This window comes from Aquarana catesbeiana, linkage group LG02 (assembly GCF_042186555.1).
Source record: "Aquarana catesbeiana isolate 2022-GZ linkage group LG02, ASM4218655v1, whole genome shotgun sequence".
Classification (NCBI taxonomy): Eukaryota; Metazoa; Chordata; class Amphibia; order Anura; family Ranidae; genus Aquarana; species Aquarana catesbeiana.
In genome coordinates, this window is record NC_133325.1 from 358,170,760 (window position 1) to 358,188,464 (window position 17,705).

General features: G+C 46.3%; 1 protein-coding gene across 5 annotated transcripts in view; it reads right to left on the bottom strand.

Moving 5' to 3' along the window:
- GTF2I (general transcription factor IIi) overlaps positions 1–13,360 on the bottom strand; it is a 156,917-nt gene extending 143,557 nt beyond the window's left edge. For 2 of the 5 annotated variants that reach the window (XM_073615030.1, XM_073615031.1), the window contains exons 1-2: positions 13,128–13,356; positions 708–808 (exon numbers count right to left, since the gene is read on the bottom strand). In XM_073615030.1, the coding sequence (XP_073471131.1) occupies positions 708–806 (99 nt within the window). In that variant the 5' untranslated portion in view covers positions 807–808; positions 13,128–13,356. Of the gene's footprint in view, positions 1–707; positions 809–13,127 lie in introns of all 5 variants that reach the window. The other 3 variants (XM_073615028.1, XM_073615027.1, XM_073615029.1) reach the window with 3 other exon arrangements.
- Between the last annotated feature and the right edge of the window lie 4,345 nt (positions 13,361–17,705).

A 17,705-nucleotide genomic window follows, 5' to 3' on the forward strand; every position in this document is an offset into this window, starting at 1 on the left:
TTTGCAAGAAAAAAATGCACTTATGTTTTATTTTTTTTGACAGAAGCCTGCAGGTGGATTGCATTTCAGAGGGCACTTGACAGGCAGTGAAGAGGCATTATGTTGCCCCTTCGCCACCTGTTTCAAATCTTAAAGAGCGCACCACCACGCTGCAACTATGTGAATTGAATGCGGTTGTAAGGCAGTCGGGGTATGGCCCCATTCACTTGGGGCATGTGTATATCCACTTGGCTGTGATTGCAGGTTAGAGGAAGAGGTTGGGGGCAGGAAAAACATGACTTAACTGCGTATTTTTACCACCTCCCAACCTCAAGTGTAAAGAAAGCTTTAGGACTCTATGCAGCTATTTGGGCCGTAGTAGGTCTGTGGGGAGGGGTGGCAGAAGGACTACATAATAAAGGGACTTTTTTTTTTTTTATCATTTTAACCTCCTCCCACCTCCTGGTATCTGAAACCCCTTAAAAGGCCGGGAGGCACTGACACCAAGGGGTTAAGGAAAAAAATATTGAAATATTACAGATACAATCAAAGCTTCTTATAGCAGAGAGTAAAAAATTAGATTGTTTAGACGTGCCTAAAATGCAGGTATGGCCATTTCTTATTGGCTGCATGGTGGAAGTTGCATACATCACTCGATATCAACACTTTTATGGATACATACAGATATACAGATAAAGGCAAATATTTTAAAAGTTGGCTTATTTTACCATTTGCTCCAGGGCAGACATTAAATCTTTTACAACGTCTCTTCCCACCAGGAATTCAGTAGTAGCCCTTGGCAAGACTGGGGATATTAAAACAGACATTTCTGTGAATAAAATGAAAACCACAAATTAAAAAATTTAAAAGTGACAGTGTACAACTGTAATTTGCAAGAAAATCATTTTATTTGATGCTATGAACTTTTTCCTTTGGGACTGTTGCTTAAAGATATATTTTTTCCTGTTTCAAAGATTAGAACTCCTGTTTTTTTCTACTATAAAATTTACCTAAAACAAAAAAAAAAAAAAAAAAAAAATCAGCACAAGACCATTACTTATTTTCAGTGAGATGTGCCCTTGTGCTGCTGTTAATCAAAATCTTCCTCCTCTGGGGACTCCCTCCCACAATCTTCCTGTGCTGCAGGGGTTAACAGAACTAACGGAGCTGTCACTCATCAAGAGTGCCCGGCTATGCCCATCCTTTTCCTTCTCCAGTAATAGAATCTATTACTACAGCTTCTACAAATAAAACATAACCTATGAATCAATCATCCATCCTTACGCCATTCATAGAAGCTGTAGTATGGCTTCTATGAATGGAGCAGCAGGGCAGAAAGAGCGGACATAGTTGGGCACCTCTTGATGACAGCCTGTCACAGTGAATCAGAAAAGGCAGATTTCAGCGAATGGAGGACAGAGCAGCATAAGGAAATCTCAATGAAGGCAAGTAATGCCCCCTGTGCTGATGTTTTACTTTCTATTTTTGGTACACTTATGCTTTAAACATTTATGAAAAGATTTGTGTTTAGATACAAATCTATTCAAAGTGATCTGGTGTAAAATTAGTACAGTGATGAGTCAACATTGTCCTCCCGTCACCTGCTCACAATTATATGAATATCTTTGTTTCAGGCCGGGTTCACACTGGTACGACAAACGCTCTGACATTGGGAGCTCATGTCGCATGACGTGTGAAAATCCTATGGGAGCCTTCATAACTGGTCCGACACAAGTCGGTCCAACTTTGGAAATGCTCCCTGCACTACTTTGGTCCGACTTCAGCCCATTGAATATCACTGAATTCGGATCGCCGTCTTAACTGATCCTACTTTGGCATGTGACTTGTGCTCTGATGATCTTGAAGGTTGAACGCCACGCCAAATTAAAAAAAAAAAAAAACCCGGCATGGGTTCCCCCTCCAAGAGCATACCAGGCCCCCTCGGTCTGGAATAGATAAGTGGACCCCCACGCCTTTTTTTGGGTCCCCCCCAAAATCCATACCAGACCCTTATCTGAGCACACAGCCTGGCAGGTCAGGAAAGGGGGTGTGAATGAGCTAGCACCCCCCTCCTGAACCGTACCAGGCCGCATGCCCTCAACATGGAGGGGAGGGTGCCATGTTCATGTGGACAAGGGCCTCTTCCCGACAGCCCTGGCCGTTGGTTGTCAGGGTTTGCGGGCGGGGGACTTAGTGAAATCTGTCTTCTCCCTCTGTTGTTCTTCCGATGCTGACTCAACGCTCTCCCCCGCTCTAATACAGAGTGCCTGGCGTGCCACTACTTATATTGGCATGGGGCGGGGTCTTTGGAGGCACGCCTCTTATGACATCACCGCCCATCATGCCCCAGGGAGTGATGTCTCCGGATGACGTCACACAGACTTCAAGTCGCAAGGCAAAGTAGGATCCAAAGTGGTACGACTGTCGTGCCGTACCAGTGTCAACCCGGCCCCTAACCCATTATGAATGGTTTTGAGGCTCCATACACACTGGCAAAAAAAAAATATATATGTTATCCTATGTGTTCATGCACATTAGGACAATTACAGGCATATTTTAAGTTTAACGTTTAGTGTCAGAAAAAAAAAAAACCCGCAAAACTCTCCGAAACTCGCCTAAACTATGTACAAAGAAATGCTCTATATGAGCATTTTTTTCTACCAAGGGAACTGGCGTTTATTTAAGCCCAGTGGGCATGGAGTCTTAGAGGACTTTCACACGGAGCCACCACCGGTGTCAGCGGTAAAGCAGGGCTATTTTTAGCCCTGCTTTACCTTCGTTTTAGCGGCGCTATTTGGCCGCTAGTGGGGCGGTTTTAACCCCCCGCTAGCAGCCGAAAAGGGGTTAAATCTGCCCGCAAAACGCTGCCGGAGCGGCGTTTTGCTGGCGGTATCGCAGCGCTGCCCCATTGATTTCAATGGGGAGCAGCGGTGGAAGAGCGCTCCTTCACCGCTCCAAAGAAGCTGCTGGCAGGACTTTTTGTGACGCCCTGCCAGCGCACCGCTCCAGTGTGAAAGCCCTCGGGCTTTCACACTGAAGTGAATGGAGCCGCTTCTTTCAGGCCCTATTTTTAGCACTGTAGCGCCTGAAAAACGTCGGCAGTGTGAAAGGGGTCTTAAGATTAACAAACAGACGCCTGTGTGAGAAGCAGTGCTGACAGCCTCAGGATTTCCCATTGAAATCTACTTGGGCAAAATGCACAGCTCTGCTCCAAATGAAAGTGATACACTGTACATGTGTACAGATTAACTATGCTCAGGTGTGAATGGGCCCCATTAAATATAATGGAAACTCAAACTAAGCTTCTGCTAAAGGTTCAAAATTCTCAGGCATGAATAGGGACTGGAAGACCAAAGAGAAGTGCAGGGTAAGATCTTATATAGGATCTGAAGTTTCCCAGCATGTCAGTGCCGGGTACCTAAGTAGCATATCGCCAAGTATGAGCCCTGGGAGTATGTCAGAGGAAGTCCCGTGCACCCCCATATAGGAAGCATTGAGTATTCTGGGATCAAAGAAGAGCAAGACAAAGCAGTAAAGAAGGGTAATAATGTACAGCTGGGGGGCTGCAGAAACGTGAACCTGTTGCTGGACAAAGCAATGTTTCTCTTTAGGCCTCATGCATACTGGGTGCCAAAATCCCCACTTTTAACGGTGTGACGTTCTTTTTTTCTGTCTCTAAGCGCCTCTTTACGTTAGCCTATGTGGTCTTGCACACACAGGCGTTTAGAGGCAGGAGAATTTAAAGGGGTTGTAAAGGCAGAAGGTTTTTTCATCTTAATGCATTCTATGCATTAAATCACTTCATGCAAATCGTCGTACCCGTATGTCGGTACTTTGACACTAAATACCGGGGTTATGGCAGCAGCTAGCTACCATAACCCCGGTATTTTCGGGAACAGCGTGCGTTTCTCTTTGAGATAAAAGTGGTCTCTGCAGCAGATTCAGCACAGGATCCCTTTTATCGGTGGCGGGAGAGGTGCCGCCCCCCCCCCCCCGGTCGTCTCCGCCGCTTACCTGACCAGCTGGTAGCGGCGGAGGTGATCGCATCCTCTCTCGTGGATGCCTGGCTGCTGACTGAGGGGAAGATGGCCCCCGCTTGGCTCCATGGCATGGGAGGGCGGAAGCGACGTCAAACGTCGCTTCCGCCCATAAAGCTTATAAAGGAGACATTTATTTTTTATAATTTTTTTTTTATTGCATTTTAGTGTAAATATGAGATCTGAGGTCTTTTTGACCCCAGATCTCCTATTTAAGAGGACCTGTCATGCTTTTTTTTCTATTACAAGGGAGGTTTACATTCCTTGTAATATGAATAAAAGTGACCCAAACATTAAAAAAAAAAAACAATAAAAAAAAAAAAATGTGTCTAAATAAAAAACTAAAAGTAAAATAAATAAGAAAAAAACAAAAAAAATGTTTTTAAAGCAGCCCATCCCGACGAGCTTGCGCACAGAAGCGAACACATACATGAGTAGCGCCTGCATATGAAAACGGTTTTCAAACCACACATGTGAGGTATCGCCGCGATCGTTAGAGCGAAAGCAATAATTCTAACCTTCCTCTGTAACTCAAAACATCGTCTATGGAGATTTTTAAGGGTAAAAGTTTGTCCCCATTCCACGAGTGGGTGCAATTTTGAAGGGTGACATGTTGGGTATAAATTTACTGGGTGTAACATTATCTTTCACAATATTAAAAAAAAAAAAAAAAAAAAACGGCTAACTTTACTGTTGTCCTATTTTTTAAGTCAAAAGAGTGTATTTTTTTTGAAAAAATGCGCTTTGAAGACCGCTGTGCAAATATGGTGTGACAGAAAGTGGTTAAGATAAAAAGCCTTCGTCTGAGATTCTCCTTCCTGATCGGCTAAGACACAGCAGCAGGGCGTCATTGGCTCCCGCTGCTTTCAAAGTCAGCTAGCCAATCAGGGGAGACAGGGGGCGGGGCAGGTCCGGGTGACTCAGCTCGGGTGCCCCCCATAGCACACCGCACTCACTCGCGTCTGACAGACGCAAGTAGAGGAGAGCCGATCGACGGCTCTCCTGACAGGGGGGATGCCCACACTAGACCACCAGGGAAGCCGCCAGGACCACCAGGGAAGGGGGCAACATGTGGATGGCCAGGTATGTACCCAGTGGCCATCCACATGTGCAAATGAATGCCCAATCAGTGCCCACAAATCGGCACCGACTGGCACCATTATGTAACAAATTACATCAGTAATGACCAGCAATGCCACCCATCAGTGTCATCAGTGCCACCCATCAGTGTCCATCAGTGCCACCCATCAGTGCCCACCTATCAGTGCCACCCATAAGTACCCATCAGTGCTACCTATGAGTGCCACCTATCAGTGCCCATCATCAGTGCCACCTCATCGGTGCCTGTCAGTGCAGCCATATCAGTGTCCGTTATTGAAGAAGAAAGCATAATTCTTTACAAAAAATTTTAACAGAAACAAAGAAAAACTTGTTTTTTTTTCAAAATTTTCTGTATTTTTTTATTTGTTGCGCAAAAAATAAAAATCGCAGAGGTGATCAAATACCACCAAAAGAAAGCTCTATTTGTGGGAACAAAGTGATAAAAAATTTGTTTGGGTACAGTGTTGCATGACCGCGCAATCGTCATTTAAATTGCAACACCGCTGAAAGCTGAAAATTGGCTGGGGCAGGAAGGTGTCTAAGTGCCTGGTATTGAAGTGGTTAAAGACAGATAAACCTAGTGCGAGAGCATTCAGGAGAGGAGGGTTTGGCTGCAAAAAAAAAAAGCCTGACACATCTAAACACGTGTAAACACGTAGTGTTCGTTTATTTCAATGAGCAGAATAAATAATATTCTTGCCAATGGAAAGAATAAATTCTCAGATGCTTGATGCACATAAACTCGCTTGCAAAACACAGCTTTAGGAGTTTTTTTAATGCTGCTTTTTCCTCCCTGGAACAAAGGCATCCAGGTAAGGAAAAAAAAGTACTATGTGCATGAGGCCTTAAAGTAAAGTTGTGCCTAGGTAAAACATTAAAGTGTTACTAAACCCAGGACCCTGCATTCACTATATCTGGTCTCCCACAATACACAGAACATGGAAATGCAATTATTTTAGTAGATATAAACTGCTAAATACATTTCCTCATCAGCAGTATATAGCAGTTCTGTGATGCCTTTCAGTGTCTGGTTGAAGCTTGTAGGAGGAGTTTTCATTCTCCTCTGACTGTCCTATGAGGCTACAGGACCCCTGAACTTCTGTCTGGACAGGGCCGATTGGCCCTGTGCTGATCACATGTATCCTCCCAAGAAAGAAAGAAAGAAAAAAAAAAAAAAAAAAAGAAACACTCTAGCAATACACACCAAACTGAGCATGTGCAGAGTGAATCCAAAGCCTCCGTCTTATCAGGAGATGGATTGGGGACAGTGGAAGGGGAGGATCAGAGAAGACAGAATCAGTCTCTTTACACAATGCAGAGCATAACCCTTGGGTTCCACAGTGAGTATAACAAGCATGCTTTACTGCGCATACAGACTGCTTGTACTGTTGTGGGTTTAGTGTCACTTTTAAAGTGGATGTAAACCCGAATTTTTTTTTTTTTTTTTTTTTTTATCATACTGTAGAGTATAAGATTTCCTATCATTTGAGCCCAGTCTTGCCACACAGAGTTAATCCAGCTCTGAGCAATCCTCTTTTATTGTTCAGTGAGATAAATCTTGACAAACTGAGAAAAACTTTGTCAAATCCTCCCCCTTGCTGTGAGTGACAGGTGATTTACATATCTTGTGCACCAGCCTAAGAGACATGCATTATTTTTTAATTCCCACCCACTCCTTTCTTCAGCAGCTCTGCAAAGATTGGTTGTTCCACACCTCACCATGATTTGGCATGCTGAAGTCATGTGGTTACTTTCCTGTCTTTTCACTGGATGTTAGAGATCATAGCAGAAGTTCAGTGTTAGAAATACACAGGAGAAAATGCATATTGACAAGGGGAGTGTAGAGGTGGGCGGGGAGTTTACTGACATCACGACTCCACCCACCGAGCTGCAGACAACAGACCCATCCACAGAATCTGCAGTTTTTCGGGTCTCATAACAGACAGAGGGGAGACATTTGACAGGTAAAGATACATGCAGGAGGCATGTATATCCTTATAGATAACCCCTATGGCAGAAGTTTAGAAAGGATGACATTGAATTTACATCCACTTTAAGGCTAAATTCACACCTAAGTGTCACTTGTTTGGTGCAGAATTGCACATTTTTGTCAGGCGTTTTTCAACTAAAAGGTATGAAGTGCTGCTGAAAAGGGGGCGGAGAGCTGCTCTTTAAACAGAAAACGGGTGAAACGCTTGAAAAAAACGCTTGAAGAAAGTTCACGTGCACTTTTTAGGTGTTTCCATTGAAATCTATGGGGACAAAAACACTCAATTCTGCCTGAAAAGTAGCTCATGTGCTTTTTTTGAATGACAGGCCTTTTGCTACAAGCCACAGGACACTCAGATTTGAACAAGGGGTTTTGAAAACAATGGGTTTTTGCTTGTTGAGCGTTTTTAACCACTTGCCGCCCGCCATATAGCAGAATGACGGCGGCAATGTGGTTTCAATATCCTGACTGGGCGCCCAGGACCACCAGGGAAACCAGCCACACTGGACCACCAGGGAAACCAGCCACACTGGACCACCAGGTATGCCCCCTAGACCCCCAGGAAAATACTAATCTGTGCAAAGGCAGCTGCCAATCAATGCCCAGGCAGCTGCCAATCAGTGCCCACTCCAATGCCTACCACTGCCAGTGCCACCAGGGATACCTATCAGTGCAGCGTATCAGTGCCTAGCAGTGCCACCTATCAGTGCCCATCAGTGTCACCCATAAGAACCCATCTTTGCAGCCTATCAGTGTCGCCTATCAGTGCCCATCAGTGCCACCCAGTGCCACTCATGAGTGCCCAGTGCCGCCTATCAATGCCCATCAGTGCTGCATATCAGTGCCACCCATCAGTGCCGCCTACCAGTGCCGCATATCAGTGCCCATCGTCAGTGCCCGCTCATTGGTGCCATCTCATCACTGCCGCCTTATCAGTGCCTGTCAGTGCCGCCTTATCAGTGCCCATCAGTGAAAGAGAAAACTTACTTATTTACAAAATTTTTAAACAAAAGCAAAACTTTTATTTTTTTCAAAATTTTCGGTCTTTTTTTGTTTCGCAAAAAATAAAAATCGCAGAGGTGATCAAATACCACCAAAAGAAAGCTCTATTTGTGGGAACAAAATGATAAAAATGTAGTTTTGGTACAGTGTTGTATGACCGCGCAATTGTCATTCAAACTGCGACAGCACTGAAAGCTGAAAATTGGTCTGGGCAGGAAGGTGTATAAGTGCCCTGTATTGAAGTGGTTAAGCTTTGAGCTGGTCTCTCTCTGCATTCAGTTACATATAGTAAAACTGACAAATCAGCTTAGTGTGAAACCTGCCAGTGCCACCTGCCAGTGCCAGCCAGTGCCAACCAGTGACACCGCCAACTGCCAGTGCCATCTGCCAGTGCCACCTGCCAGTGCTAATCAGTGGCAACCAGTGCCACCTGCCAAAAAAAAAGGAAAATCGACTTAAAATATCGGCCGCAAAAATCGGCATCATATATCGGCCACCCCGATTTCTAAATATCGGCATCAGCCAGAGAAAAACCCATATCAGTCGACCTCTAGTCTTTACAAACCTCTATTTCTTCAAATAGTGTTCTTGAGTATCCCACGGCCCACCCACAAGCCTGTACCAATACCATAATCCAGTAAGCCACCAAGAAGCTGTCACTGCACATCTCCATCCATAAGCAGCCAAGGCATTTCCCACTCTGCACATACACCAACCCCTTGTAGATTTGCAGCTTTGGGGTGGGGATTGCCTTGGCTGTTTACGGTTGGTGGTGCAGTGCCAGCTCCTTGGTGGGTTTGGACTAGGTTCTGAATATGCCTGGGCTCATCCTTACCAGAAAGCCAGTGCCCCTAAAAAGTAAAAGCCTACATTTTTGGGTGTTTTCTATTAGAATGCACAATCTACTAGTATGAACAAATTGATTACTGAGTTTATAACAAATGTTTTCCCTGTGATCCCCCTTACCTCTTCTGTTGAAGTGACTTTGAGGCCTCATTCACACCATGGTGCAGAGACATCAGTTTTTCTGCATGCGTTCTGCAAGGGCTCAAAGAAAACAATTGTTCTCTATGTGCCCTGTTCACACCTCAACATGCAGATTTTTTTTCTGCGCAGAATATCTAACATGTATGCAGCTTTCTGCACAGGAAAAAAAAAAACACAAACATTGGTGTGAACGGGGCACATAACTAACGCGCATGAAAACTCACTAAAATAGATGTCTCTGCAAGTGAAATCTGCACAGTTTTCCCATCAGTTCCCATGCACGTATGGTGTGAACGAGCCCTTACAGGGTAGAATTGGGCTGGTGTACCAGAGTGGAAATACAATGATTATAACAAAGTATTCCATCATTTGAAGTATGATGTTACAGGGTAGGGCTGGGCAGGGTTAATATTAATAGGATAAGCTGGGCTGGTGTCCTTGAGTGGAGATACTTCACCATTTGAAGTGTTTGTAAAGGCATAAGGTTTTTTTCTCTTAAAGGGGTTAATACATTCTATGCATTAACCACTTCACGCAAATTGTTGTACCCGTACGTTGGCATTTGACCCTAAATACCGGGGTTATGGTAGCAGCTAGCTGCCATAACCCCAGTATTTTCGGGAACAGCGTGCGTTTCTCCTTAAGGTAAAAGTGGTCTCTGCAGTGGATTCGGCACAAGATCACTTTTATCGGTGGCGGGAGAGGTGCCCCCCTCCCCCGGCGCTCCGGTCGTCTCTTACCGGACCCGCCGGTAGCGGCGGAGACAATCGCGTCCTATCCCGTGGATGCCTGGCTGCCGACTGAGGGGAAGATGGCCCCACTCGGCTCCATGGCATGGGAGGGCGGAAGCGACGTCAAACGTCACTTCCACCCATAGCTCTTAAAAGGAGACATTTATTTTTTATAATTTTTTTTTTTTATTATTGCATTTTAGTGTAAATATGAGATCTGAGGTCTTTTTGACCCCAGATCTCCTATTTAAGAGAAAAAAAATGCATTAAGATAAAAAGCCTGCTCTGTCCAGAGATGTCCACAAGTGTCTCAGCCATCCAAGATTCTCCCTCCTGATTGTCTGAAACACAGCATAGGTGCCACTGGCTTCCGCTGCTGTCAATCAAAGTCAGCTAGCCAATCAAGGGAGATAGGGGGAGGGGGCAGAGAGGGGCTTTGTGTCTGAATGGACACAGGGAGCTGTGACTCCGCTAAGGTGCCCCCAAAGTAAGCTGCTTGCTGTGGGGGCACTGAACAGAAGGGAGGGGCCAGGAGGACAGAAGAGGGACCAGAGAAGAGGAGGATCGGGGCTGCTCTGTGCAAATCCACTGCAACAAAGCAGGAAAGTATAACATTTTTGTTATTTTTATAGGAAAAAAAAAAAAGACACTTTACAAACACTTTAATGCATTCTGCGTTAAGATAAAAAGAAAACCTTCTGTGTGCAGCAGCCCCCCTAATACTTACCTGAGTGCCATTGGCTCCTGCTGCTGTCTAAGTCAGTTAGCCAATCAAGAGAGAGAGTGGGCAGGGCTGAACTGCGGCTCTATATCTGAATGGACACACAGAGCTGTGGCTCAGGACTCAACAGGAGGGAGGGGCCAGGATCACAGAACACGGGGCCGTGGACTCCAGCTCTGTGACTGGCTGGAGCCCCGTGACGTCACTCCCGCGCATGCGCGCGGGAGCCATTAGTCACAGCACACTCTGGGGGAAGAAACGGCACAGTGGTCCGTTTCTTCACAGCGCATGTGTCAATGACGACATTGGCACACTACAAGTGAAATATCTCCTAATCGGCGCACGTTTAGGAGAGATTTCCACTACCTATAGATAAGCCTTACTCTAGGCTTACCTATAGATAAAAGTAAGACTAAGGCTCGGTTCACACTAGGACGACTTGGGATCCGACTTGTAAGCCCTCAAGTCGCCCCAAGTCGCCCCAGAAAGAGATTCACATTACAGTGAATGGGAGCGTCTTAATAGACACTACTGAAGTCGCTCCGACTTCAGAGCGTACTCCCTGTACTACTTGGATCCGACTTGGTAGGCGACCTGTACCATAGAAATCAATGGAAGTCGCCTCCAAGTCGGATCTCTCTCTACAGTCAAGCAACTTTGCAGGGAAAAAATTTAGTTTGCCCAGGCAAACCCCTCCCTCCCAGAGAGCTGATTATCCTGGGATTGGCCACAGCCAAAGTCACCTGGCCTGGAGGCGACTTGAAGTCGCGTTGTAATTTGCTAAAGTCGCGCTGAAGTCGCGTTGAAGTCGCCGTACAAAGTCGCGCTGAAATCGTGTTGCCCCTGTGTGAACCGAGCCTTCAGGGTTTACAACCACTTTAAGCATTGATCAGAGTGTGGCATTATAGATCTACCTGCAATCACAGCATATGGCAGAGGGAAGTCTTCCAGTAGTGATTTAGTTGACTGAGATGTGACGTGACTGAATACTGAAAATAGGGAAAGCACTCAGGTGTGTTTGGATCCCAAGCTGAACTCCCCAGGAAACAGTCACTGTACTTGGCCAATCATAAATGATCGAGGCACTCCCTCGATTGTATGTGTGCTGGAATGCCCCGGACACAGATGATTGGCCCAGTAGTACTGTGACTGCTTCCTGATGGGCTCACCTGAGAAGGTGTTAAAGTAAGTCACAGCCAACAATCAATGCCTATTATATAAGAGCACGTTGGTCAGGTTGATTCCCCTAACAGTGGCGTCACAAACGTGGGGCCAGAGGGGGCCCTGACCCCCCCAACATTATGCTGTGCCCCCCCCAATTAAAATGCATTTTGTTGCAACGGCCCGTATCTTGCTCGTGCCATCGTCAGAATAACATAGGCTCTCCTGAGGAGAGCGTCCTGGCACTCCTGCGGGAGATCCCACACCCTTCACTCCCTCCCTCTCCATTAACGCTGACACTGCAATCTGAGAGAGAGAGCCGCCCAGGTGTTCAGAGCGCAGCGCGGGGAACACAGCGATAACAGTTTTCATTTCAATAGCCGTGTTCCCCGCCGCTCGCTGTCAGATACAGCCCCTCCGTCTGGTCCAAGAACTTTGATAGACAGATCACCCGTCTAATCCCAGTGACAGGTGATCTGTCAATCAAATTTCCCCGACCAGGGGGCGGGGCTGTATATGACGTTCCGCGGCGGGAACACGACAATTGAAATGAAACGCTTATCGCTGTGTTCGCCGCGCTCTGATCACCTGGGCAGCTCTCCTGTTCCTCTCTTGCACAGGTAGGCTGCATAGTGGACACGACTGCATTGGTGGGCATAAGGCTGCATGGTGGACATTGGGCACAAGTCTGCATGGTTGACACAAAGCCGCAGAGGAAGACAGACAGGACGAGAGGGGCAGGTGAGCTTACACTTTAATAGCCACTGGAGCGATACTAAAAAAAATCCATTTATTTAAATAGGCAGAGGGATTTGAGTGCGCAGGTAACTTTCTCCTTTGTTTTTTATTGTATGTATTGGGGCATTGGTGCAGGAGTATAGGCTTAATATTGTATATTTGTATGCATTTTATACCCATTGTCAGGATATATAAAGTGATATATAGAGATATATATTTGCGTTTTACAGTTGGCCCCCCTACTTTTGTCCCTGTCCCCCCCATGTGCCCCCCTAAATATGAAAGCTGGATACGCCACTGTCCCTTAATCAAAGATAGCCCGTTCTCCCCTGGACCTGCCTATCAGTTGTAGTGACTTTGGTGTAATAAAAGGGAACAGCAGAACTTTGTACTAGGCTGGAGGTTGAGATTTCCATACAGAGCATACCCAGAAACATGGGCCCCAACCCAGTACTGTACACAAAGACCAATAGCACACAGCCAATCCCCGTTCCCTTCCATGGCTGACGCCCAGCTAATTACCTAATCAAGCAGTCACAGTACTGAGCCAATTTCCCCGCCCCCGCGTATCAAAAGCGCCAATCAGGAAGCAGCGTTAGACGGACAAGCCATATGTGTATGATAAGCACCGGCTCCGCTCCAGCCATCCTCCACACACACTCCCGCGGGCTCTACCTTACCTACTTCAGGCGCCGTGCAGTGCTTTCTATATCAGCAGAGCCCTTCCGGGAAAGCCAGCCTCAGGTGTACCGCGGCGCCGCCAGTCTACACACAGTCTAATTTATTTCCTTCATTATTTTTCCTCTCTCCGTGCTTACACTAAAGTCACAAAGCAGAGCGCATGCTCCACCGCCGCGCCGCACTCTGGGAGTTGTGGTCCGTCAACCGGACGACAAAGAAGCATGATTACATGTTATGGAACTACGTGTCCCGTCGTCCTCTGCGACCGACGCTACGTACAGCTCAGTGGAACAAAGCTATTAGAACGGCCTGTGTGCAGAGCTCAGAGCGGAGTGCTTGTTATGGCTGGGTGGCCTTCTAGTCAGTCTGTGTTCTGCTGAAGGCATATAGAGTTGCCTTGTCGTCGGACAAAACACATTGCATATTAATAATGACCCAGGGGAGTAAAGGTAGCTGACATTGTTCTCACTTCCAACCAAAGACTGGTGATAAATTAGTAAAGGAGCTGAAACTACCCTCAGTGTGCTTTCTGCTTGCTGTAATGAATGTATACTAATCTCGTAGATTGTAAGCTCTAAGGCCAGTGGCGGCTGGTGCTCAAAATTTTTTTTTTGGGGGGGGGGCGCAAACAAACAAAAAAAAACCCCATCAATTGCAGCCACTGTGCCCATCAAACGCAGCCACTGTGCCCATCAAACGCAGCCATCAACTGCAGCTACTGTGCCCATCAAACGCTGGCACTGTGCCATCAAATGCAGCTACTGTACCAAACGCTGCCAGTGTGCCCATCAAATGCTGCCAGTGTGCCCAACTGCCCATCATACGCTGCCAGTGTGCCCATCAAAGCCTGCCAGTGTGCCCATTAAATGCTGCCAGCGTGCCCAACTGCCCTTCATATGCTGCCAGTGTGCCCATTAAACGCTGCCAGTGTGCCCCCCGCCCGCTCGCCGTCTGCCCGGCACTTACCCTGTGTCTGTGGGGCAGCGGGTGACGGCGACGAGCGGGATCCTTCATTTGTCTCCTGCCTCATCTCCTGTCCTCTCCCCCTGATAGGCGTCCCAATAGCGGCACCTGTTGTTTCAGCCAATCAGGTAACAGACCCGAACACCTGATTAGGGAATAGTCATTCACTTTTTCCTAACACAGCTGAGTCGACTGCGAGCGTCAAGCATGGCGCTCGAAGTTCACCTATTTTTCAGCCTATTAGCCTTACTTCGTGATCTCGTGATTGCATTGACGTGGCGCTTTCCATAGTGTCCGGCGCCAAAACACAGTGTACTTAAAGCAGTGGTCATCAACTCCTGTCCTCAGGGCCCACTAACAGGCCAGGTTTGCAAGATAACTGAAATACATCACAGGTGATCTCATTTGCTGCTCAGTATTCTAGTCTGCATCTTCCCAAGGTAATACATAAAACCTGGCCTGTTAGTTGGTCCTGAGGACAGGGTTGATGACCACTGACTTAAAGGACTTTTTTTAAATTTTTTTTTTAAAGGGCCTTTTTTAAAATTTTTACTTTTTGTGACTGCTGGGGGGGGGGGGTCAGCGACCGTGCACCCCCTATGGATGGGCCTGCCACTGTCTAAGGCCACTTTCACACTGAGGCGTTTTAGCACTATAAAATAGCGCCTGTAAAGTGACTCTCCTGTCACTCCAGCATGAGAGCCCGAGCGCTTTCACACTGGAGTGGTGCGCTTGCAGGACGGGAAAAAAAGTCTCGCAAGCAGCATCTTTGGGGCAGTGCGGGAGCGCTATATTTAGCGCTTCTAAACCACCCCTGCCATTGAAATCAATGGCCAGCGCTACCAAATCGATTTGCGGCGCTTTTAACCCTTTTTCGGGCCGCTAGCAGGGGTTAAAAACGCCCCGCTAAAACTAGTGGCGCTTTACCACTGACGCGGCCAGCGCCTCAGTGTTAAAGTGCCCTAACGAGCAGGCCCTCTGATTCCTCCTCTATTGAATTATATTGTACTGTCTACCTTAACATTGTAAAGTGCTGCTTAAATTGCTGGCGCTATATAAATCCTGTATAATAACAATAACTAATAGGGAAGAGCATGCAGAGCAGTGACAGGTAATGTGACTACTATGCTCACCTTGTCCTTCCTTACAGTTTCTTGCCATTAGTGGATTTACCAGCATTCAAATTCTAGATGTGCACTTCTGCGTAAGGCCCCATTCACACGGGGCGGAATCCATCCAAGCTGATGCCCGCTGAGCAGGTCCGTGTCTGCTCTGCTATGTAGAGTGGACATGGACACAACCCGCTGTTCTCTATGGGGCGGTCAGATGGAAACAGACTGCATGCCCGTTGTCATCCAATCTGCCTGACGGATAGTGAACCTATCCCCATCCGTCTGTTTTTAGCGGATCAGATGCCGGTAGGTGACAGAGGACACATATTCGCTGAAATGCAGAAAAAAAATGCCAATTCGTTTCTAGTGCACAGATTAGTGAGAGATGCTGAGGAGTAGAAAATGTGGGTGGAACTCCGCTTTAAGCACATATTTATTCCCTTGATCGCCCTAGATGCTAACCCCTTCCCAGCAAGTGTCATTAGTACAGTGACAGTGTATAGTATTATGCAGGGCTTTTTTTTCTCAGACAATGGGTGCAGGAACTGCCTCTTTCTGAGTAACCCCTTCTCTCCACCCCCTACCCACCTCCTGAACCATTCTTTGGTTCCACCTCTCAGTACTGCCCCTTTTAGAGAATACAAAACCAAGTAACAATTGTGGTACTAAGTAATTTGTATGGAATTTGTTAATGCTAACAAGAAAAACAGTAAAATAGATCCCCTGTAGCCATCAATAATAGATCCCCCCAGCAATAATGGACCACCTGCAACAAAATATCCCCTCTACCAGCAATAACAGATCTCCCTGCAGCCAGCACCAATAGACTCTCCACCAGCCAGCAACAATGGATCACCCGCAACAAAATACCCCCCTCCAGCAACAATAGACCACCAGCAGCAACAACAAATTTCCCTGCAGCCAGCATTGCTAGATCCCTCCTTGCAATAGCTGACCTCTAGCAACATAAGACCCACCCCCAGCAACAGTAGATCCCCCTCCAGCAACAACTGACCTCTGAATAACCAAATCCAGCACATCAAATAATGTTGTCCATCCAGACTAGACTGGATGACTAACCCCCACTAAATAACACTGTGACATATTTATTAAAACAGAAACCGCACTCTAGTCCGCTTCAGGTACGCTGGTTAGGTGGATGAGAGGCTTTATAGCAGCAGGAGAGGCGCACTGCAGAGAAACCGCCAATGTCAATCAAGCTGCTGTTGCTAGGGGAGATAACAAGTTGCGGGAACCAACAGCAACCTAAAAGAGAGTAAAAGGGGGGGAAAAGCAAGCGACTTTTGTACCTGGACATTCAGTGATCACCAGCAGGTGCCCCCCCAAAGTTCTGTCTGGACCCTGCATTATCTGTCAAAATGTAAAACTGAAAGTGTGGCACTAGAAATAAAAAAATGGGGCTACCTAAAGCAAGTAGCTTCTCTCCAAAGCATACATATGTGAGCGTTATATAAACGCCATGAGGCAAAGTGGGGGGAGTACTATCATGCAAAAGTGTAACACTCACTTACAAACTACCATCAGGTATTGCATACATTGTGAATAAATGCTAAATATAATCTATAACTGTGATCAAACATATATGTATATATCGTTCAATGCAATTGAGTGCAAACCAAGAAAAATAAGTGACTGATAAAAAGAAAGCAAAAAACATAAATAAAGCAATATATGTGAATAAGTGATGAATGGCAATAAGTCCCAAAAGATAATGGGGAGAAGGACTGAGGAGGTATCTTCAACTAAAATCATAAATCAATGGTCACCAAAGTAGGTGAATTCGGTGGTGGGTATACACTCGGGAGTGCTGACACCATCGGAAGGGTAGAAGGGGGGAAAAAGGTACCCTTACCAGCAGTGGTGGACCCAGCTCACTATACGGCTTCCTCCAGCTTTGTCTACGGAAACTTTTAAAAGCTTCCATAGACAAAGCTGGAGGAAGGCTCCCAGGAAGCTGACAGCGGTTTGGCGGATGCGGCCATCTTCCACCTATCCCCCTTGTTCGGCGGCTGTGAGATCCAGCTGGAGAGATCACTGTGCAGTCCAGCCCCAGAGTTTTGCTTCAAGCCTCCAATATAAAGCCTTACTGACTCACCGCCGTGTGGTGACTGGTGAGCTGGGTCCACCACTCCTGGTAAGGGTACCTTTTTCCCCCTTCTACCCTTCTGATGGTGTCAGCACTCCCGGGTGTATACCCACCACCGAATTCACCTACTTTGGAGACCATTGATTTATGATTTTAGTTGAAGATACCTCCTCAGTCCTTCTCCCCAATTATCACTATCTTTTGGGACTTATTTATTGCCATTCATCACTTATTCACATATATTGCTTTATTTATGTTTATTGCTTGTTTTTTATCAGTCACTTATTTTTCTTGGTTTGCACTCCATTGCATTGAACGATATATACATATATTTTTGATCACAGTTATGGATTATATTTAGCATTTATTCACAATGTATGCAATACCTGATGGAA